Raw genomic sequence first — 23,342 nt, 5'->3', positions numbered from 1 at the left:
TTTGTGTTTTGACAGTCTTCAGAGGGGAAGTTCGGCTCCTTTCAATGCATCTTTAGTCAGACAATAAATCAGGATCCTTTTCCATTTGTCCCCTACTGAAGGGGAAGCTAAGAAGTGACATAGCTATGAATAGGCAGCAATCCAGTGTCTTAGGCAATGCTCATTTTTCCTCTACCTCCTGCATGAATTATTGTTGAGTATGAAATATGTGCCACTTTTCCCTATGCAGTTCTTGTGTTTTAGTATCTACCTCATTGTTGTGGGCCTTTTTAGGTGTAAAAAATGCTGTTTTACATGAAAAAATAATTACTCTGTCTCATTAGTACATAGCTTTTCAGTATGTGTTTAATTCCTTCTGCCATTTGGCTGCCACTCTTGTATCCCACCAGAAGCACCATCTTTCACCAGAAATTCTCTCTTCTAGCTGGTGTTCTCCATGCACCTCAGAAATGGACTGAAGGCAGGGAAAGAAACTCCTCAGATGTGTGTGCAGGGCAGGGTTACAGCAGGTTTTGGGTTTTGCCAGAGCCTGAAGGACATGGTAACTGTAATGTACACAGGGAGACACTGAGTCATGGAAGAAAGTGCTTGGCCAGTAAAGCTGTGAAAGGAGGGAAGAGAAGACTTTGGTCTCTCCTGGGATTCCTCTTGGACCTGAAAGCCTTTCCCTGATTAGAGTTGCACTGATGTCTCCACAGCATTTCATTTCCCACCAGGGCAGTGGTGTCCAGAAGGGGAACACAGCTGGCAAAGTTTCCTCACAAAACCATCATGCCTTAGGATTTTGACTTGTATATTTTTCATATATTTGCAATCCTGCAGTTGTTTAGTGTATAGCTCTATCTCTATATACAGTCCTAGCTGCTGGCTTCACATTTTGGTCAGACACAATTCCTCTCCAGGCCTGGCAATCAAGGATGCCTCACTGCCTCAGGCCACAAGAAATAGAAACAAAAGTGAGTTGTGGGGAGCAAACTTGGGGTAAATGACTTCATTAGCTGAAGCTGTAATTGGCAGATTGGTCCATTTCCATATTGGGAATTAAACTTATAAAAGTGTGAAAATCTGTGATCCGTGGTCCATTTTTGGGTGTAGCCTCTGGGGGACTTTGTGTGCCCTACATGCACCTGAAAGCCCTTCAATAAATAGAACTGTTGTTTATTTTGTGCGACCTCTGTTTTAGGCGAGCCCAAACAGGCACCAGCAGCACTGCTGTTCCTCCCATGGCACACAGAGCTGTGCAGTTTCTCTCTCTCTCATTTCTGCAGCCTGGCAGTGGATGGCTTTGCCCCGAGCACGGGGGGTCCCGGGCGCCCCGCGACCGCCTACGGCTACCGGCCAGAGGAGCCCTTCCTGTACGGCTACGGGGCACGGTGAGGGCCAGGCACTGCTGCTCCCCAGCCTCCAGCACTGTATCCTTTGGCATGTCTAGCTCCACTTAGCCCCCCTGGCTCCGTGTGTTTGTGACAGTGGTTAGTCTTGGGTTGCTTTTGTTGTTGTTGTTTTTGTACGCTGACTGCGACTTGAGAGCGGCAATTGGAAACTGCCGGACTGGAAAGTGTCACGTTATGTATATTAAGCTACTAATTTAATTTCTATTAAATAGAAAAACCTGTGTGGTCAGCAGTGGTGAATGTGTTTCTAAGAGATGTTTTGCGGGTTTTACAAGGCACTTAAGAAGAGTGCTCCATGTGCAGCGTGTTTAACATGGACTGTTTCCCTCTCAGAACAGCACTGAGCCCCAGCATCTTCTGGCACTGCCCTGACACAGAGTTTGGATCAAAGTCCAGTCCTGGTCACCACTTTAATAATGGAAAGATGGCACAGGTTCACTCCCCTGGAGCTTCAGACATTTACAGTCCATTGAAAATGCTTGAAACCACTTAAAATTAGAAACTACCCAAGAGAATATCTTTACTTACCCTAGTGTTTAAACAGAGCTCTGTGGCTGAGAGAATACAGCCACCTCCATCCTGAGGGCCAGCAAGAGCAAGAAACATTGTACCTTGGTTCAGAATCCAGCTGTTCTATCTGGAAACACAAATCCATCCTGTCCTGCTGGTTTCTGGGCTTTAAGCTGGACCTAAGCAGAGTCAGGCCAGGACCCCTTCATGCTGCACTTGCACTGTGGTGATTGTTTTGTGTCATGCTTTGAAACAACCTGCAAACAGAATTCAGGCTGAAGCTGTTCTTCAGCTCTGCATGCCCACTGTAACAGACAGAAAAAGGGATGATAATGCCCCCTCTGCCACAGCTACCAAGGCAGCAGTTCAAATTTTCACTTTTGAAAAGAAAAGTTACCTCTACCTCATCCTTTTTCTTTTGTTAATGCCTGTTAATTTGCAGATTTGTTTTTCTCCTTCTTCCTCCCTCCTTTATGGCTTAAACAGAAAGTTGACTTTCATCAGGGGCTGATCCTACAAAACCAGTCACTAGTAATTCCATAAAAATGAGGTCTGTGCTGGGAAGGTGATCTTCAAAGGCATGGGATTGTTTGGAGAATCTGACAAACTCTTAGTCTTATACTTCAAAAATACCTTTGAAATAAAAATTGTTTTGAAACCCTGTGTTATCTTTCCAACGTGTGCAAGTACTTTTATAAGCACTGTTACTCCCTGTGTTCCAAGCTGCATGACTGGAAATGAGTCTAAAATTAGCCATGGTATTTCATAGCAGTTCTCAGCCTTCTCTCTGGGCTGACCTCTTGTTCAGCGCTTCACCCACTGGAGGTAGATGGAAGAACAGCATTGCCAAAATTAGGCAGTATTTTTTAGATTATTTTCTCCACTGTTAACTAATTCTTACACAGTTTCTAAGAAACATGGCAGAAAACTTGAACTACACAAACAGATTTCCAGTGTTGTACCTTTCTAGATAATTTCTTTTGTTCTGAGTCCACACTGAACTTGCCCAGAAGTTGTGCCACGTTCAGTCAAAAGCTTTCAGATATTTTTATAGTTAGAGCTGTGAGAGAAATCCTCCAAACTGCACACTCAGGCTATTCTTTGAGCCTGGCACTCACTTGTCAGGCTTTTCCAGAAATTAGTGTGAAGTTATTTAAAGCAGTTGCCCTGCTCATGGAATGTGTTTTGGGGGAAAACCAAGATGAAGTGGGTCCTTGGAGTATATGCAAACTATCAATGAAACTGAAGGAGCCTTTAATTGGAAGCTTCAGGTTAACGAGGAGCTGCAGTGGAGCTCCAGTGAAGGCTGGGTGTCTGTAATTGTAATATTGTGAACATGCTGAGCATAAATGGCAGTGGAAAAAAAAAATCTCTGGCTGGAATTTTAGTATTCAATGTTAGGAGTTTATGGGAAATGAATAAAAGATCAAGTATTTGTAGCTTTGCCTGGCAGCAGCTAAGAAAAGAACATCATTTATCTGCAAACAGAGCTTGGTAGAAATTACTCAGCACTTAGTAGCCTGAGGACAGAGCCTGCTTGCCAAGATGAAAACCAGCTGTGCCACTGCACTTCCAAGCAAGGAGAGAGGCTGATTTTCCCCTTAATTACAGTTCCTGAGCCAAAAAGGGGGAAAAAAAAGAGATAGGAGCACATAGACTTTTCACATTTCCTACATCACATTTCCTGTGGGTGTCACAGGAAGATGGGAGAGTCTGAGCTGTTTAATTATCTGTATTTTATGGATTCAGTCCCTGGGTATTGTACACTTCACAAAACAGGGTGAGGAGGGATCTGCTTTCTTTTAACAATTTCTGCAACTTTTGTCCTCTTTTTCCTGTTTTCTCCTCCAGGCTTTGTAGAGCTCCTCTCTTCTTTCCCTACAGCAGCAATCCTGACCCATCCTAGGAGTATCCTCTTTCCCAGCCTGCTGCTAATTAATTAATGAGTTTGGTTAGGCAAGTGTTTTCGATATAATGAGGCTGTAAAGTTAATAGCACAATGAAATAAGCAATGGCTGAGAAGCTCCTGTGTCTGGTAGCCATTAGAGAGGCTTTGTGCACATGGACAGGCTCATTTCTAGGAGCAATCTGCTCCATGCAGCCACCTAAGATCTTGTGTTAAATTATTATTATTTGTGCTACACCAGTACTTAGGAGCTTTCCAGGGCAACAGGGTGGGGGAAAGCAAAAGTAAACAAATATTCTCCTCCCTCAGAGCTTATGGAGGACCTGATTCAAGGTCTTGCAAATACCAGGGGGTTGTGGAGCTGTCTGCAGTTCAACATGTGCATTTCATTCTGAAATCAGACTGCCCTGATTCTGTTTAATTGTATCCACTCTGGATTAAATTACACAGGAACAAGATGTATCTTCCTCTGGAATAAGCAGGACAAGCTCTGTTTAGATAGAGGAGATTCTGGGCTCCTCTGGCAGGTTCTTTACTGGAATTCCTGTAGTGCAGCCCTCATCTGTCCACTCACCATGGCCAGAGGCTGAGAGGAACAACAGCCTCCATTCCTTCTGTGGCCATCCTCAGAACCCATGGAATACCCTGAGCTCATTTCTGCTGCAGTTTGTGTTGCCTTGAAGCTTTTGTGATCTGCTCATTTTTTTCCTTCAGGTTAAGGTTGTGGGGTTTTCTTCTGAAAGAGCTCCGAGGTGCCAAGGGAGGTGTTGGAGCTGCACAGACAGAGGAGGGCTGCACTCCCCTGCATGGGTTTCATACAAGGTGGTGTTGGCAGCCCCTTGGTCTGGACACCCACTTGAATAAAAATTTTTCCAGAGCTGGAAAAAATATGCTGGGGTCCCTTCCCCCTAAAAAAAAAAAAATAAAAGAAACCCACTTCTGTTTATTAAGAAATTGAGAAATATCATTGGTGGAAGCAAAAGCCCCAGTGCAGCCTTTGTTCCTGTGCCTCTCCCAAAGGGTTGGGCACACCCCTCAGTGCCACTTCAGCCTGTGTGGGACAGCAGGATCACTCAGGAGAAGCAGGTAAAGGAAAGAATGCTGCTCAGAAAGAGACAGCCCAGCAAAGGAAACACACCAGAAATGATGCACAAGAGCCAAAGTTTGCTTTTTCTTCCTGACAGCCACATGAATCACACCACAGCCTGAAGCTGGAGCCAAGGGCTGTGAGTAGAAATCAGTTGTTGCTTATTAAGAATTTTTTATCTTTACCTCCGGTTATTCGTGTCTTCTGACCTTCTGCCTTTGCCCTGCCACACACACATAGGACATACAAACCCACACCTGGCCCCCTGAATAAACTGGTGACTAATGTACACCTTAATGAACATTACACAGTTTCTTTTAGTTTGTACTTTGGGACCAGGATCTTTTTAGGTGTCTGTCCCATTTGGGCCAAAGACTCTGGATCTTTCCTGCATTTGACAGATAGAGATCGTGAACCTGAACTTTATTTAGTTTCTGTTCCTGTGTGCATTATATTACCCTGTAATGTGTGATGTACTACATACTGTGACCCATTTCACTTTCCTGCACCCTGCTCCTCCCATCATATGTCTTCTTTTTTTAAAAAAGCCCCAGATCATCCATCTGCCAGCATATCCTGATGTGCCACCTTACAGCTCTTCCCCTGCACAGTCAGAGGAGAAATCCTCTCTGGGGTGAGGCTCAGTTGAGCAGGGTTGTGCTGTGGATCTGAGAGAATCCCTTTTGCTATCCAGAACTGTAGCTGTGCTGAAGGGACTCTGGCATTGATGAGCCACTGTCCAACAGAGCTGTGTGTCTGGGATCATCCGTGCTGTCCAAGCCCTGGAAGGCTTCCCTAGAAATGGAAGGGGGAAAGCATAAAGAACACACTCTACACAGTTCCCGCTGGATTTGGCAGCACAAGACTCAGCGCAGGTTAAACTCGTGGAGTTGAGTTACTGCAGAAAGCCAAGGCGCTTGCAGAGCTCAGACCACCTGTGTTAAACACTCTGCCCTGGCCATTAAACCCGCGTCTAGACGAGGCCACGGGGCTGGGCTGTGCTGCTGTTCAGAGCGACCGAGCAAACCACATCCTCACGTCCTGGCGCTGCAGGAAACTGGAATAACACCGGCGATATGAAAATAGCGTGTGAACAGCTCAGACCTCCCACCGCCCTGGAGCCCTTCCTTTCAACCTTCGCTCCGCCGTCCAAAACACTCACGTGAAATCTGTCCCCGGGGTCGCTTTACGCCGCAGCGCGGAGAGCAATTACATTTAATGGCATTAAACGGATCCCCTCACGCCGCAGTGTCAGACCACCCTGCGGCCCGGGCTTGAGCGGGGCACAGGGAGGGCAAGGATATTTAAAAATTTATTTTAAAGAGGATATTATGGGGCAACAAGGCTCGTGAAGGGGCTATAGACCAGCCTGTAAGGGGCGGCTGTGGGAACTGGGGTGTGAAGCTCGGAGGAGCTCAGGGGGTTCCTGACAGGAGGCTGCAGCCGGCGGGGCTCGGTCTGTTCTGCCGGGCTGCAGTGGGAGAACGAGAGGAAATGGCGCAGATGAGAGAGGGGAGCTGAGATTAGATATGAGGGGGAAAAAAAATAAAAATCACTGTCAGGGCGGTCAGGCATTGGAACAGGCTGCCCAGGGGGCTGCTGGAGTCACCATGCCCGGCGGTGTTTAGGAGGAGCCCGGACAGTGGCGCTGCACTGTTCCATCTCCTCACAGGTTTCCGCCAGCCCCGACGGTCCCACAGCTCACGCTGCTGAGGGGGCCCGCAGGGAGGCGCGCCCTCACCCAAAATGGCGGCCGGCGCTCTGAGGGCGCTGCGGCCGCCGGGCGCCAGGGGGCGCGCGAGGCGGGCGGCGCTGCCGGGCCGGCCGGGCGGAAGGACAGACAGACAGGCGGACAGACGGGCGGAGCGGCCGGCGGGGCCCAGCGGCACCGGAGCCCCGGCCCGGCGGGCACAGGTGAACGGGGACGGGCGGGCCGAGGGTGGGGGCTGCCGTGGAGTCTGACGGGCGGGCCGGGCCCTGCCAGCCCCGGTGCCGCTCCCCGGGCCGGGCTGTGACCGCGGGCAGTGGGCGAAGCTCCCGCAGTGGCGGCTCTGGCTGTGCTGCTCCGGGGCTCCCGGGCGTTCAAACCGCGCTCTGCCCGGTGCTTGGGGTCGGACCGGCCTCGGGGAGCGCGGTGGAGCCGGGCTTCCTTCCCAGGGGGCTGCTGCTGGTGCCCCTGCCTGCCAGGGGCCCTTGTGCGGGGTGCGGGCGGGCATTTGGGGGTGTCACGCTGGGACACTGCTGCCTGGGGGAGCGCAGCCCCGGCACCGCTGAGAGCCCTTCCCGCAGGCTCTGCTGGCCTGGAAGGGCGCCTGGAAAGCCGGGAAAGCCTGGAACAACCTCTCCGTGAGCTGGTGTGTGTGTTTCAGGTGAATGCTCTGTATGCCGCTGTCATTCACTCCGCAGGGAAGCTGAATGGGAATTCCACCTCTTTCTGGTGGCAAATCCACGTTGTCCTTTACTACCAATCGCTCTGGCTTTCCCTGCCGGGCTCCTGTCTCTTCCAGGGTGTTCTGTGTATTACATCTGACATTCACGTTTACAATTAGTTGGAAAGAAGATCCAAAAGGGTTAATTCTCTTAACTCATAGTTGCGTGAGTAATGGTTTGTTTTGGCTCCGGAGAGCCACACCTGGGCGCAGACCTTTGCCGATGTTTTTGCCAGCTGGAGTTTGAATTTCCGTAAAAAAAGCCCTGGGTGCCGCAGGCTGCTTGTGTTTGATCCCCAGAGGAGTTTCCCTGGAGAGGGGCGGTGTGTTTGCGGCTGGCTGTTGGTACAGCAGGGCTCAGCTACATCACGGGCGTGAGGATGACTCTGGTGTTGCAATATTCAGCATGAGAAGAACACCGAACTGTTGGAGCAAGTCCAGAGGAGACCATGAAGTTGATAAGGGGACTGGGGTGCCTCCCCTGTGGCTGGTAGGGCCGGGGTTGTTGTGCCTGGAGGAGGTGGCCTGGAGACCTCACAGGAGCCTTCCAGTATCTGAAGGGGCTCCAGGGAAGCTGGAGAGGGGCTCTTCATCAGGAAATGTGACAGGACAAGGTGGGAATGGCTGCAAATGGAACCTGGGGAAAATTGGGTGAGATGTGGGGAAGAAATTCTTCCCTGTGAGGGTGGTGAGGCACAGGTTGCCTAGGGAAGCTGTCGCTGCCCCATCCCTGGAAATGCCCAGAGCCAGCTTGGATGGGGCTTGGAGCAGCCTGGGATAGTGGAAGGTGGCCCTGCCCATGGCAGGGGAGTGGAATGGGGTGAGCTTTTAAAGTCCCTTCCAACCCAGACCATTCTGTGGCTCTGTTCCTGAACTGTGTGTGTCTCTGATGACAAATATGTCCATGTGCATTGGAGGAACCTGAGGCATCAGGTGAGCCCAGATACTTTCAGGTGTCCTGAGTCAGAAATCATTGAGGTGAACAACTAAACGAGGCACAGCTGGGAAGAGCAGAATGCAGAGAAGTGCATTGGCTGTGCCCAGGAGCAGCAGCACACAGGTGAGGAGGAGGAGCTGGGGCAGCCAGGGCAGAGCTCCCAGGCTCTGTCTGGGGGCAGCATGAGTGCTTTTGTGCCAGGGAGCTCACCAAAGAAAAATCCAGTTTAGAGGTGTGTGTTATTGCTGCATTGTGTTTCCTTTTCATCTGTCAGCCCCTCTGTGTAGTGCTGGGAAGCTGCAGTTTAGACTTCCATAACTTTCCCTTTATGTCCTAAAGGTGCCATTTAAGGAATCAGTGCTGAAAAGATGCAGATCCCTGCCTGACACCAGAGGGGAGAGAGCTGCAAGTTCTGTGGTTAATTCAGATTTTAGGTGGATCAGGACACAGAATGAATTAAAAGCCCCTGTTCCCCCCCATTTCAGGCTGCAGGGCTTGTTGTACCCTCTGGAGGGTTAAAGGAGCCAAGGAACTGTAACAAACCAGCTCTTTGCAAAGGCTCTGAGCATTTCTGAGCTCAGGGCTCCTGGGAGACCCAGCTGGAGACACAGGTGAGGGGCCAGAGCAGCAGCTTGGGGGGAACAGCTCTGCTGGGGAGCTGGGAGACTCCTGTGTTGCTGCCTCCCTGAAGCCTCAGGTCGTGGCTGGGAACAACCACAATGAAGCAATGCAATTCTCCAGTTGCCAAAAAGAAAAAGCTTGGGGTGGGCAGTTTCCCCCACTTTTCCTGACAGCTGAGGGTTTCTCTGTCCTTCTGATTCCTGAGGAGGCTTTGCTGACTTCTGTGTGCAGACAGGTTCAGGTCTCACCCATGGCCTGTGATCACAGAGCATGTGCTGGGTCAGTGTTTTCCAAAAAAGCCTCTGCAATCAGTGTGTTTGTTTTACCGGTTTTGTGTGTGAGGAAACGGCACAGAAATCTGTGTCAGCCTCTTCCTGACAGGCTGGGGGAGGAAGGAAGTGTTGGCAGGCAGAAGGAATATTTGTCACATGGAGAGAAGGTAATCAAGGGGGAAAACGTGCTCCTGCAGGGTACCTGGCTGTAGGTAACCTCCTGAAATCCTTCCTCCTTCACTGAATTCTTCTCTGCCTTGGTGAATTGAGGAATGGTGTTTTTAAGGCAGCCAGGGGCTGCTTGTGGGGAGGCAGTCACACTTCCTAACTGTGCTTAACGTCAGTTTAACCCTTGGAGTGGGTGTGTGTTGCTGGATCCTGCTTTTGGAGGGTCTCAGCCAGGGCAGGGACGGGCTGTGGGTGCTGCTCTGTGTCAGAGCTGCTGCTGCTGCTGACACAGGTGCCAGTGCAGTCCAGGCCCCACTGCTGAGAGCTGCTCCTGTTGATCCAAACCCTTTTGTGGGCACTGGGTTTCCTTTACAAAATGAACTTTGGGGGTTTCCTTCTTGTCCTTAAAACTCAAGGAGAGGATACTGCTTGGGGTTTGTGTTGCTGGAATGGCTCCTGAGGTATTAAAGAGTCTTTTTTTCCCAACACCATGTCCAAAGAAGTTGAGATTCCTCAGCTCTGGTTTTTCAAGCTTATTTTCTCTGATCTCTTCCATTCTTTCTCTGACCTGCTGAGATCTGTCCAGCAGGTCGGGTTGTGGCACAGTCCCTGCCCTTGGGTTGGTGTTAAATTTTTATACTACGTGTACTTTATTTACAGTAATTTCCCAATACCTATCACCTATTAGACAGTCAGTCTCTACTGACTGTAGATAAATTTTTATACTAAGAACAACATGTACTTTATTTACAATAATTTTCCAGTACCTATCACCTATGTTAGACAGTCTAGAATCTAGACTATCTAGAAGTGTCACCATCACAGCAGAAGATGGAAGATAAAAAGAAGGAGAAGGAGGACAGGTCACTCCCAGATTCCTCCATCTTGCCTCTTGAACCCCCATTTTAAATCCCCAAAATTCTACTTTTTCACCCTGTGACAAATTCACTATCATTCTACTCAAACTCTTGTGGCTTGTAAACCTTCACACAAAGTTGGTAATTGTTTCCATGGGTTAAAATCAATGGCACAGGTGTTTGTGACTCTGTGCCAGGGTCTGGAATCACCCAGGGCAGCCAGGGGAATATCCTGGGTCCTGACAGATTCTGGCAGGAGGAGATTCTTCATGTCTGTTCCTTGCTTTGCAGAAAATGCTCTGAAGGTGACCTGGACAGCACCTGCTGGAACTAAAGCTGCCCAAAGCAAGTCCTCGTGCAGCCAGGGCGTGTTTGTGGTGAGCAGGGCAGCCGTGCAAGGCATGGGCTCTGAGAACAGTGCTCTGAAGAGCTACAGCCTGGAGGAGCCGCCGCTGACGCTGCCCAGCGGGCACAGCATCCACCCGGCCGTGCTGCAGGATGGCAAACGCGCCTCCGTGTTCGTGTACAAGAGGGACAGCCAGGACAAGGTGGACAAAGCTGCCAAGGTACTGCCTGGCCTGGGACACGCTGCACAGCTCCCCCTCCTTCTGTTGGCACGGTGGGAACCAGTCAAACCCTTGGGAGTGAGGGAGGAGGAACGTGGAAGGCAGCCTGGCCATGGGGCAGAAAGGGGTTGGCAGCTGCAGAAGTCATTGTGCTGAGGGCAGCAATGTTCAGACCTTTGCAAGGTCCTGCCTCCTCCTGCAGATGCAAGTCAGGATCTTTCTTGGGTGAATCCCACCCAAAGTACCATATTTATTATGAGTAAGGATTTTATTCTGTGTAAGATTTTTCTCCATCCAGTGCCAGCAGGGAGCTCACAAGACAGATGGAGAGACAGGAACATGTAGTGACAGGACAAGGGGAAATGGCTTCAAACTGAGAGAGTAGGTTTTAGATTGGATATAGGGGAAGAAATTGTTCTCTGTGGGGGTGGTGAGGCCCTGGCACAGGTTGCCCACAGAGATCCCTGGAAGTGTCAAGGCCAGGTTGGGCAGGGCTTGGAGCAACCTGGGATAGTGGAAGTTGTCCCTGCCCATGGGAGGGGGATGGAACAAGGTGGTCTTTAAGGTCCTTCAACCCAGACGATTCTATGATTCTGTTTTCAATGTATTTTAAAAAGTTCTGCAGTCTGAGTGAGTAAGCTTGCAGGGTGCTTGGTGAGGGGCAGGGATGGGCTGTGTGCATTCCATGAGAAGCCATGGCTGAGGGGGCAGGGCTGAGCTGTGCACCTGGAGCAGCTGCCTCAGAGCAGGTCTGACACGTCTCTGTTCCTGAAGCACCTGAAAACCTTGCGCCACCCCTGCCTCCTGCGCTTCCTGTCCTGCACCGTGGAGGCCAATGGGATCCACCTGGTCACTGAGCGGGTGAAGCCCCTGGAGATGGTCCTGGAGACTCTCTCTGCTGCAGAAATCTGTGCAGGCATCTACGATGTGCTGCTGGCACTCATCTTCCTCCACGACAGGGTAGGTACCCCTGGCAGCACCAGCAGGCTCTGCTGGGCCATGGAGGAAGTGCGACAGTGTTGTACCTGGCCTTGTGTGGGTGACTCACTGCTGATTCCTCCCAAAGCACAGACACGTGCCCCACAGTGCTTGTAGGCTGAAACTGCTCAACTTGCCTGCTTTGGAGGGGGAAAGGTAATTGAAAATGTTGTGGAAATGAGGGAAGAAGCAGTTCTCAGTTCATGGATCTGCCTGTAGTACTTCTTGCTTTAGGGAACTGTGATTGCTTGGCCTTGGTGTTTGTGTACAGCTCATGGCAGAGACTGGTGTCACTGCTGCCTGTCTGGGCACTTGTGTTTGCCCAGGTAAATCCCAGCTCAGACTGTAGCTCTGGGGTTTTGTGTTCACAGTTGGATTTACAGTTGCATTGCAGGGGCTGTGACAATTGGGGCTTTGTCTGCTCTAAAACCCTGGCCCTCCTGCCTGGCACCTGCTGCTCACCCACAAAGTCCCAGAGGAGCTGTGTGGTCTTTTGGCAGCTTTCCCTCAGCTCCCTGCAGTACCTAATTAGTGCTGATTAAGATTCTACATCTTCATCTATCCCCCAAGTCAGTAACCCTTTTTTGTTGTTTTTATGTTTTAGGGAAACCTAACTCATAACAACGTCTGCTTGTCATCTGTGTTTGTGAGTGAGGACGGGCACTGGAAGCTGGGAGGAATGGAAACAGTCTGTAAATTCAGTGAAGCCACCCCAGAGGTAAGAGCCAAGCCAAGTGCACCCTGGATGGCCAGGGGAGGATTCCTGGCCTGTGGAATCTGGCCATCTATGGGGGTGAAGGCCCAAGTCCTTCCACTGAGCTGGATTTGCTATTAAATGTGTTGGCTCACTTCCAGCTCTGTCCTGGAGCTTTGCTCTGAAGACACCATTGCTATAAACCAAAATGTCCACACAAATTAATTCTCCATTAGCCAAAACACAGCTGCTTTTCTAAGGGACGCTGCTGGCTGGAGAGTGAGAAATCTTTGCCTTCTGGACTGATATAAAAATAAAAAAGAGCAGGAAGAGTCAGGTTGAAACAAGCCATTAAGAAAAATAATTTAAATGCCTCCTTAGCTTGTGCTGGTGGCATTTTCACTGCTTGGTAGCAGAGAGAACAATTCTTGTTTTGATTTCTGCTGCTTGCTGTGCAGTGAGGCACAGCCTGCCCTGGGTGCCAGCAGAAGGGGCAGGGGCACAGCTGCTGAGGGGACACAGAGGCAGCTCATGGTCACTGAGGGGACAGGGATCAGCTCATGGGCACTGAGGGGACAGGGATCAGCTCATGGACCCCCTTGGCACTGAGGGGACAGGGATCAGCTCATGGACCCCCTTGGCACTGAGGGGACAGGGATCAGCTCATGGACCCTCTTGGCACTGAGGGGACACAGGATCAGCTCATGGCCCCCTCTTGGCACTGAGGGGACACAGAGGCAGCTCATGGCCACTGAGGGGACAGGGATCAGCTCATGGGCGCTGAGGGGACAGGGATCAGCTCATGGGCCCCTCCTGTCCTTGCAGTTCCTGTGCCACGTGAGGTCGGTGCGAGAGCAGTCGTGCATCCCCTGCGAGGAGATGGTGAGTGCCAGCTCAAGGGGCTCCCTGCTGCCAGCAAAGAAAAACCTGGTGGGCAGGAAATAGTTTTACATTCATGTTGTGTTTCCTCATGCCTAAATGGCATGGAAGTGGCTCTTGGATATTATCTGAGGTTTCCTTTTGTCCCTCCTCTGTCCCATCCCTGCTTTGAGAATGGTGTTGGGCACAGGTGATGCTACTTTTCAAACTCTTTGTGTTGCTTCTAAATCACCAAAGTTTTGCAAAAATCAGAGTGGTTGCTGAGAGTGCCCAGATCACTGTGGTCCCATGGTTGTGTAACTCTCAGCACAGCTTTTCCCTACCTGTCAGTCACTTCCCAGCCATTGAGAATCCTTGGAGCTGCCTGTGCTGAAGAAGCAGCTTCTGCTCTCTAATTACTGCCTGTTTCCATAGAAATGCTGAAAGCTGTTGACTGCCTGCATTCATCAGGGAGTTGTTTCATCATGATGGAGTTGCTCCTTTGGGTTATAAATTCCCCAGTGGAGGTTTTTTTAGCATAATATTCTACTTGTAGGGTACACAGTGGAGCTTTGGTGCTATAAAAAGAACTAAAGAGTGTATATGGTGGGGGGTGGGAATAAAGACTTATGGAAAACACCACATATTTCATAAGCTTCTGCCTTGCTGGGTTGGTTTTTTTTTGGTGTTTTGTTTTGTTTTCAGTCTGCAGACTTCAAAATGCTGCCCAGCAGCTACGGGCACGCGAGGGACGCCTACGCCTTTGGGACAACAGTGGAGAATCTCCTGACAGTTCTCCATGATCAGGGTGAGAATGAATGGCACTGGTTTATTTTGCTGGTGTGGTTGAACATCCCACCTTGCTCTGCAGCTGGCAGCAGTGTTGTGGGCTTAGTGGGCAGGGTTGTTCCCTGTTTGCAGACTTTTTTCCTGTTGTTCCCCTTTTCTTGTGGGGATGTTGTCAGGCGTGGCTGGAGGTCACCAGCCCGTGTGACACGAGCACTCCCAAACCTGCTCTGGTCCTGCCAAGTGTTGTGGATGTGGCAGGGGGGTCTTGAGAGCCACAGCTGAGCAGGGGCTGCCACTTCAGCACAGAGGCAGCAGGAAATTTCTTGGGAGAACAGTAGCATTCCTTGGAGGCCCAGTAGCCAGGCAGGTTGGGAAGGGAAATGGAAATGCTACTTTCCCCTTCCTTTTGCACTTTTGCTAAAAATGAGTTTGGTGGGGGATGGAGGAGTCCTGAATGTGTCTTGTTCAGTGTGGAGAGAGGAATCTAACAGTAGGTGCTCTGGATTTCAGTTTCAGCAGATATTCTCTCCAGCTTTCAGCAAACCTTGCACTGTACACTGCTGAATCCAGACCCAAAGTGTCGCCCACCACTGTCCAGCCTGTTGTCTCACGAGTTCTTCAGGTAAGGACAGGAATATCAGGCCTCTCTTGGTCTTGATGCTGCTTTGAAGGTGGGATGGGAGTGCAGACTTTATCCCTGCCTCTTGCAGGGATCCTTGACAAAGAGGCTCCCTGAATGAGGAAGGTGTTCCCAGCCCTCCCAAAGAGGTGCTGGGCAGCCTTCAGCTGTCACCTCCTTGCTGGCACTCTTGATCCAGCAGCATTTGACTTGGGTCCCTCTGTTTTCTCTTCTGAAGGGGTGGTGGTGGGGTTTCAGTCTCTTCACAGTGAGTGGTGTAAGCATCAATAGGGATTACACTTGACAGCTTTTGCTTTTGTGCTTAGGAATGATTTTCTGGAAGTTGTGAATTTTCTGAAGACCTTGACGCTAAAGTCTGAGGAGGAGAAAACTGAATTTTTCAAGTAAGTGAAGGAACTGTAATGTGGAAACTTCTTATTTCAGAATGACAAAGCACCTTTCTGCAAATGGATTGTGGGAAGGCTTCTGGCTAGAGGTGCTTCCTCAAGTGGCAGATTTGGTGGCTTTGGCAGAACATTGGTCGCTCTGTAACACTCTGGGTACTCCAGCCAAAGTAAGAGCCCTGTCTAAGAGGAGACTCTCCCCCTCTCATTTCCCAGCTCCTTGTGACTGGTTTGGTGTTTGGGAGGAGCATTCCCTGCTGGGCTCTGCATCACCCTGATGCTCCCCAGCCTCCAGAGGGATGCAGCTGCCAGTGGGAGGGTTTGCAGTAAGACTTGCTGGGCAAATTAATCATGTGGTGCCAAGAGAAAAGCTGTTCCCTGTAATGGATGTCTCAGCTGCAGTAATGGAACATCTTGCAGTAAATCCCACTGTTGTGGTCCCCAAGAATTTTTCTGTCAGGGAATTTTCTGTGTAATCATGGCATTATCTAGGCCTGAAAAGGGGAGAAGCTGATTTTTTCTTCTCCATATAAAAGACCTTTGGTGTTCTCACAGAGCTGTTTTGCTGCCTATTTTATACATCAGTTATTTTAATTAGTTTGAGGTTTAAGTGGTGAAGTAAGAGGAGAATGGGGATGCTTAGCAGGAATATTCAGAGTGTTTCTCACTATCTCTGTGTCAGCAGTGTTTACTGAGGGAGGGGATGAACACTTTGCTTCAAGACAGGGGAGTGCTGCCCTTCCATCAGGCAGAGGGGCCTTCCCAGCATGTGCACCCTTCTCTTGCTCTCCTCCAAGCACAGAGAGACAGCAGTAACTGATAATTCATACTTTAAAATGAAAATCTGACAGACAGGAGCAGTTGCACAAAACTAAGCTCTGATAAACCCAATCTGTTGGCCTCATTACATGGAAGTGGTTTCAAAAGGGAAGTGATTTCAAAAGGGAAACTTCCCTTGTGTGGCAGGCAGAACAGCCTTTTGCAAAGCAGCAGCAAAATAAATCCTTGGGATGGACCAGGGTGAGGAGTGAGGGGAGAACTCTCTGCTGCAGGTTTGAGTGCAGCTCACAGGGGATGCCAGCAGCTCAGAGGCAGTTTGGTGCCCCAGCAGCTTCCTGTGCCAGCTGGATGTGCTTGTGCCAGCCTGTGATCCGGGTGTGGGGTGTTTCAGGATGTGCTTCTGGCTCCTGCTCTGTGCTGTCTTTGCCTCAGGCAGGAGCAGAGGATTCTCTCTGTAGGTCAGAATGCAGAGAGAGGGAGAGGCTGCAGTGGGACACTGACTCTGCATGAGTCAAACACAAAAAGGGGAAAATGATATTAAGGGGAACAGGCATAAATGCATGGAAGGCTGCCTTGATACTAATTGCTGTCTCCTGGAATGCAGATTCCTGCTGGACAGGGTGGCTGGATTGTCAGAGGAGCTGATAGCATCACGGCTGGTGCCTCTCCTGCTCAATCAGCTCGTGTTTGCAGAACCTGTAGCTGTCAAGAGTTTTCTTCCTCATCTGCTGGGCCCAAAGAAAGGTGACCTTTAAATACTTCCTCATCACAATTATTCCTGACAAGTTTGAAATGAATTCAGAGCAGTTGTTTGATTGCATCAAGGCAATAGTGGTGTTTCCCTGACAGAACAAATGCTGTAACAGGACAGTTACCTGTGCTTCCTCCTTTGCACTGCTCTGCTGCTGCTGGGGGAGAATTAGCAATGATCTGGTGTCACCACTCAGCAGCTGCTGCCTGAGCTGTCTCTGCTGGGTGAAGCAGCCTTTGCCCATCCTCCCCTCTGTTCCCTAGAGCAAAGTGGGGAGAGCCAGCCCAGCTGCCTTCTGTCACCAGCCCTGTTCCAGGCCCACGTCATCCCTGTGCTGCTGAAGCTCTTTGAGGTGCACGAGGAGCACGTGAGGATGGTGCTGCTGTCTCACATCCACGCCTACGCCGAGCTCTTCTCTCGGGAGGAGCTGAAGAACATCATCCTGCCCCAGGTTAGGGACAGCACACCTGGGGTGCTGCACCCTGGAATTGGGTGCTGCACCCTGGAATTGGGTGCTGCACTCTGGAATTGAGTGCTGTATGCTGGAATTGGGTGCTGCACCCTGGAATTGGGTGCTGTATGCTGGAATATGGGGGTAGGATGCTGGAGTATGGCGGTGGGATGGTTGGGATGGATGGACACCAGAGGTCTCTGCAGCCAGGTCGTGGAATTTGTGGTTTATTGCAAAGGGCCTGGGTGCAGGGCCCTGCTGGGAGCTGCCAAACACAGCTCAGAGCAGGCCCCAAAGAGAGAGAGAGAGAGGGGTAAAGAGAGAGAAGGCAAGAGCCTGCTAAGGAGGATGAAAAAGTGAGGAAGAGTAAAAGAGAGAGAAGTTCCCATTAAAATACCATAAATCTTCTGTGTTGAATATTCTAATTCTCACTAACCAGTCTAATACAAGATAAAAATCCTACATTATCCATTACATAATCCATTACATTACCATACTGGGTTACATTTAAAACCCTAAAAACTCCTCTTTGGGCCCCTTCTGCCAAGCTGTAGGGTCTGCTCTGACCCTTGGGCCTGTCTGCAAGCAGAGGGTGTTGTTCCATCAAAAGGGGATTACCTTCAGCTGGCCACGCCATTGTTTTCCAGTTGTTCAGTAACTGAGGGATCTCAAAGCTTGCTTTCATTTCAATCTCACTTATAGTTTCTATATTCTCAAAATCTTTTGCCAGGCAATCATATTTATAAGGCTTTCCTGTTTCATCTTGCCCAACATATGGGACTTCACAGAATCACTGAATGGTTTGGGTTGGAAGGGACTTGAAGGACCATCTAATCTAATCTAATCTAACCTAACCCCTGCCATGGGCAGGAACACCTTCCACACCAGACCAGATTGCTCAGAGTCCCCTAGCATCAACCACCCTACTTAACTGGTAGCACAAAGTGGAATTTTATGCTCTGAAACAACATCCAGTCTCTGCTGAGAGCTGCAGGGGATTAGAAATGAGATGTGCTGCAAAAGCAGCACTTGAGGAGGCAAGCAGTGCAAAAGCAGAGTTTGGGCTGTGCTGCCATCAGTGTGTTGTTGGTGCAGGTGTTGCTGGGCCTGAGGGACACCAGTGACTCCATCGTGGCCATAACCCTGCACAGCCTGGCTGTCCTCGTCTCCCTGCTGGGGCCTGAAGTGGTTGTGGGTGGAGAAAGAACAAAGATCTTCAAAAGCTCTGCACCAAGTTTCATGAAAACTGCTGATCTCTCCCCAGAAGGTAAAAGATACAGTCAGAGTGCTCTTGGGGTGCTGGCCTGTTCTGTCCAAGCAGTTCAGGCAGAATTTCTTGGATCATTAATCTGTTCCTGGTGACAGGTTAATTTAAAAAAAAAAAAGCTAATTTGCAGCCAAACTTGGATTTTAAGTTAGGTTATTTGCAGATACAGAATTGATATCAGAAGAAGAGTTATATAAAAGTATTTTAAATATACCAGATATATTGGGAAAAAGTGAAACCTCTTCTTTATTTAAGAATCCCTGTAAGTAAAGCAGGTAGTGTATGTGTGTGAGTGTGTCTTTTGTGGAAAAACTGTATTTCCTTTCTGAAGGACTTACATAGGCAGTTATTTAATATTCCCTCTGTCCTTTCTGTTCTTAAAACCAGTAAATCTCATGTTCTTCCCCCAATTTCTATTCATAGATTGGAAAAGGAATACCAACTTCCCTATTTTCTCAGCTCTCTGGAGGCTTTTCAGCTAATGCAAGTGAAGACAGTAGCCCCTACACCTGCTAGATAACTTGGAACCAAGTGTGCTAAGGGAGAGCTTCTCTGGATATTGAAACTCAGAATTTATAAGAAGGGAAAAGTCAGCATCTGTGCAACTTTAGATGTAGAGATACCAAATGAAATACATGACAGATCAGTTTAAGTGCTTGCTTCCTGTTAATGTGTGTACTGGCAGCTACCACCCTTCATTAAAATCTGTGGATGGCTCACTGCATTAGTTTCTTTAATTATTTCTTGTAGTAGTAGACTGTAGTAAATAAACCACTTTGGATCACAGGTTTATTTTTCAGCACATACTTAAAATTTGATCTGATTTAACTGTTGAAAAAAACAACAAAACCCCCACCTTTGTCCTCAACAGTGAGTGATGATCTGCAGAAAGCAGCACAAGAGGCTGAGCTTATGATGCTTACTGAGCTGTTTGCTCCAGCCCCTCAGAGGATGTGCCCTTAATGAATGTTCCCTGTGTTCCTTTCCTGTGGGCCACGTGTGTCTGGTGGCACTGGTGATGCCCAGAAGGCAGGCACAGCTGGCTGGGGACACACATGAGCCCTGTGCAAGGAAGGCACAAAACGGTGCCATTTGGAAATGGTGGCCCAGGCTCCCATCAGCAGCACTGATCATCCCCTGCAGCTCCCAAAAATGGCCTGCAGCCATGTGCTTGCCAAGCTGGCACCTGTGAGCCAGGGAAATAAATACACCTGCCCTGGGCAGCTCCAAAGCATGGCCTGGGCTGCCCACCACCCACCTCACCTCGCTGCCAGGGCAGCTTTCAGAGTAGAGACTCATTTCTCATTCCAGAGAGCTGCTGTGCCCATGCCCAGGCCTGGAGAAGGGTTTGTGTACTGTCATGAGTTATGCTTGGAATTGCTGTGAGTGAGTGCAGTGCTTTTGTGTAAGGCAGGTACCAGGGGATTTGTGATGCAGTTGGGATTTTGGATCCAGCCAGCTGGCAAACAGCATTTTTAAAGCATCTGCTCTGATCTTAATCAGTTTATTCATTGTGTGTGTCTTGAAAGAACATCTCAGCAAAGCTGACCATGTACAGTTGCCATAACTTTGTAGTGACAAGAGCTGCAGGCAGCAGGAACAGAGGAGCATTGTGTTCTGTAGGGATCAGGAGGTGCAGCTGTTGGATTGCTGTGCCAGTTCAGCTCAGACTGACAGCACACCTTGTGCACTCGTGTCCTTTCTTTTCTTTTATCTTGGCAGGTTCCCCCAGTCATGCAGTGATCAATCAGAGAAACCAAACCTCTCAGCCCCTGAAGAGCAGTCCCAGCTCTGCAAATGCACCTGGCAAAAAGCTTCCTGAGCAACAGGACAGTCCCCTGGCTTCACAGACAGGTAAAACCTGCCCTAGTGCTTCCTTTCAGAAATCAAGTGTTCACCAAGGAAGTGTTGCTTGAAAAGATGTGCCTGTTCCCCCCATGTGCTGATCTGAAAGTGAATCACAGAAGGCCACAGTGAAGGAGGGGGATTGTGATCCTTAGCCTGCTAGGGAATGGCTGTTTGGGAAGCCGACACACAGAGTGCCTGGGCTTGGATTTGTTTTCTTATGGCAGATTCTGTGCTGTGCTTTCACCCCTCCCAGCTCAGCAGATACTCTGTATTTACAGAGCAGCTCATTCTGACAGTCAGAGCTGATTCTGTTTCCTTCCATGGCCTTTTCCAGTCACCTCGTGCTTATCAGCAATCAGCTTGTGTTGCCCCAGGGCTCTGAGGTGAATTCCCTCCTTTGCAAGCAGGAAGGTGTCCCTGCTTTCTAATCCAAGAAGGAGCTTTCTTTCCAATCAGTTACTGGCTTGTTCCCATGCCAGGTGGTGCCTGTAATGCCAAGAACTTCTGCTCTTGTAACACCTTTGTCTTGCACAGGTGAGCAAGGCACTGAGCCCCCCCTGAATGGAATTCCTGGAAGCATGAATACCCTGGGGAGCAGCAGGAGCTCTCTGACTACCTCAGAAAAGCCAGCAGAGGAGTGGCCAGACTGGAGTGAGCCAGAGGAGACAGACACTGAGAAAACTGTGAACATCCAGATCCAGCCCCAGGAGCTGCAGGGCAGCACAGGACCTTACTTTGCTGATCATGATGTGGATGAGAAGCCTTGGGATGACTTTGAACCCAGGAGCCCCAGTCACAAACTGTCCTCAGGAACCTGCCCCACTGTGACACAGGCTGGTGCAGCTGAAAGGCCTCCGCCAGGAACCCAGCAGCTGAGCAAAGAATTCCAAAGCCTCAGACTGAGTCCCACCACAAAGCCTTGCCATGGGAACAGCTGGAGCAATGACAAGTGGGACCATGAGGAACAAGTGGGAGAAACTGTGGTGCCAAAAACCTTTCAGGAAAGGCTGAAGTCTTCATCAGAGTCTGGCCTGGGAGAAGAATTCACCATCAAAGTGAAGAGGAAACCAGTGCAAGACCCAGAGCTGGACTGGTTTGCTGACATGATCCCAGACATTAAACCATCTTCCTCCCTCTTGATTTTACCTGAGGCAAGGACAGAAGCAGTTATTCCCACCCACTCAGGTGGGCTGTCCAGCAGAGAAGGGGCCTCCCAGACTGTGCTGTTCTCATCCAAATTTGCAGCAGCTGATGTGATGGAGGTAAGAGGCTCCAGGTTTAGGTGACTGCAGCCTGAGAGGCTCCTCAGCACACAGCAGGCACAGCTACTGCAGTGGGCACTTGGTACAGCAAAGGGAGCTCTGCTAGGAAACAGGCACTGGGCTCCATTTGCACACTCCTACAAGCACTCAGGAGTTTTAGCTCCAGCTTCTATTCTGTGCTGCTGTATCCTGGAATCCTGTGATTTGTTAAGGAGAGTTTGGTCAGGACAGGTAAAACAAGGCTGGGTCCTGGCTGCTGAACAGACATGGTCCCATCCACAGACAGAAGGGGCTTTCAGGCACAGAGAGTGCTCAGGACTGAAGTGTTTCTCCTGACTCTTCTAGCAAAACATAAAAGCATTTAAATTAAGGCCCAGGAAACCTGAACCTCTGGATTACAGAGTAAAGATTTTTGGGTGTGTTGAACATTTCTCTATTTCAGAGATCAGGGGGAATCACAAAACTGGAGTTTGTTTAAGCAGATAAATCCCTGTAGCCCAATCAGGGAGACTCCAAAGGCCATTGCTGTTTGCTAGGAGGGCAAGGCAGTGTTCCCACTTGAACATGGAACTCTCCTAGGGAACAGGTGTTGACTTGAAGTTGTTTTGCTCATTCAGCCCCAAGAGAGCTACCCCAGGGACAGCAGGGAGCATGGGGAGAGGAGCCTGGGCTGTAAACTGAGGTTGTTTATGACATTTGAAAGTGGCACAGTGTCCTGTGACTGTCATCACCCCAACCCCATTGTGGGGGGAAGGCAGTGAGATCTGTGTCAGTGGGAAGGGGAAATCAAACAGTGTTAGAATACAACCTGAAAACAGCTCTTTCCTAGGGGAAAGAAATCATCTAATGTGTGGCATCATTTTTTTAATGGGAAGTGGGTTTGATACAAAGAGTTAAAAAAAAATAAGACTCCCTGTTAAGTCTGCTTTTGAACTACAGGAGGAATCACCTTAAAGGCAGAGTTCTTTAAGACCATAAGCTGCAAGTACTGACATTTCATTTTTGGGCTTTTGGCCTTGTGCATGAATGCTCTGCCATCCCAAGCCCCACAGGCTCCTGCCTGGCTCCTGGGCTGTGCTAAGCACACAAGTACATTCCACATCCTTTAATCTTGATAATTTTATGTGATTCCAGGCTGAAGCTACAGGCTGGGGTGAAGAAGAGGAGTTGAACTGGGAAGATGACACAAACTGGTAACAGTTCTGAAGGAGACCAAGGTGATTGATGGTGTGTTGGATCCTGTGACAGGAGCTGCTGCTTCCCCAGTACAATGGATAATAAAGTACCTCAGCACTGCTTTTGCCACAAGGCAGGCACTTGCTGCACAGCCACACGATCCTGTGGGGCCTGAGCTCTTGCCAGGGCTGCTCCTTCCCAGTCTGTGCCAAAAGCTGCAGGGGTGAGCCTGCACTCCAGCAATATGCCCAGCTGTGGTGCTGCCCCTGCTCCCAGAGACAGGACAGCTGATGGTGCTGATGTGCTACTGCAGGCCAAGAGTGGTGGGTGGAGGAGATTGGTCCAGAACTCACCCCTTCCCTGAAAAACTGCTGACAATAAATGAAAGTCACACTGAGTTTCTTGGTTAATGTGCCTTTTTCCTTTGGTTTTCCTGTTTGGTTTCTTTTCCCTTTCCCAAAAAAATAAAGCCCTTAGAAATGGCTCCTTTTAACTTTTCAGCTAAGAGATGATTTTAAGATGAATGTACAGTTTATTCAACTTATTTATTTCTGTTTGTATAGTTCTGTCAATGGATGGCACCAGAGGTGCTGGGAACCATTCAGTGACCAACCAGAAACTGCTTAAGCACCATGTTCTTTCTGCTCTTAACTGTAAAGAACAATAAAGATTATTTTTAAATTATCACCCTAGTGTGGAGTACCTGCATGTGACAGGA

At 49.5% G+C, this 23,342-nt stretch overlaps 2 protein-coding genes across 4 annotated transcripts in view; both read left to right on the top strand.

The window, feature by feature from the left end:
• The window catches only part of KIFAP3 (kinesin associated protein 3), a 64,998-nt gene extending 63,375 nt beyond the window's left edge, over positions 1-1,623 (top strand). For all 3 annotated transcript variants that reach the window (XM_074546434.1, XM_074546433.1, XM_074546435.1), the window contains one exon: positions 1,269-1,623. In XM_074546434.1, coding sequence (XP_074402535.1) covers positions 1,269-1,377 — 109 coding nt within the window. In that variant the 3' untranslated portion in view covers positions 1,378-1,623. The remainder of the gene's footprint in view (positions 1-1,268) is intronic.
• Positions 1,624-6,461: 4,838 nt separating this feature from the next.
• Positions 6,462-23,308, top strand: SCYL3 (SCY1 like pseudokinase 3). Its single transcript, XM_005492263.4, has 14 exons — positions 6,462-6,811; positions 10,473-10,747; positions 11,522-11,707; positions 12,330-12,443; positions 13,245-13,301; positions 13,983-14,085; positions 14,577-14,688; positions 15,012-15,089; positions 16,474-16,613; positions 16,884-17,071; positions 18,167-18,338; positions 20,061-20,192; positions 20,721-21,448; positions 22,583-23,308. The coding sequence occupies exons 2-14, from the start codon at positions 10,583-10,585 to the stop codon at positions 22,643-22,645; spliced, it is 2,238 nt and encodes a 745-aa protein (XP_005492320.2). The 5' UTR covers positions 6,462-6,811; positions 10,473-10,582; the 3' UTR covers positions 22,646-23,308.
• Positions 23,309-23,342: the final 34 nt, after the last annotated feature.

Source organism: Zonotrichia albicollis, chromosome 8 (genome assembly GCF_047830755.1).
Source record: "Zonotrichia albicollis isolate bZonAlb1 chromosome 8, bZonAlb1.hap1, whole genome shotgun sequence".
Lineage (NCBI taxonomy): Eukaryota > Metazoa > Chordata > Aves > Passeriformes > Passerellidae > Zonotrichia > Zonotrichia albicollis.
This window is presented reverse-complemented; position numbering and strand designations above follow the sequence as displayed.

Bases quoted from the DNA above. Each gene is read 5' to 3' on its own strand.
- SCYL3 (XM_005492263.4), top strand. From the start codon at position 10,583: ATGGGCTCTGAGAACAGTGCTCTGAAGAGCTACAGCCTGGAGGAGCCG. The intron at 11,708-12,329 runs GTAGGTACCCCT...TTTATGTTTTAG, and splicing joins TCATCTTCCTCCACGACAGG to GGAAACCTAACTCATAACAA. The intron at 17,072-18,166 runs GTTAGGGACAGC...TTGTTGGTGCAG, and splicing joins AGAACATCATCCTGCCCCAG to GTGTTGCTGGGCCTGAGGGA.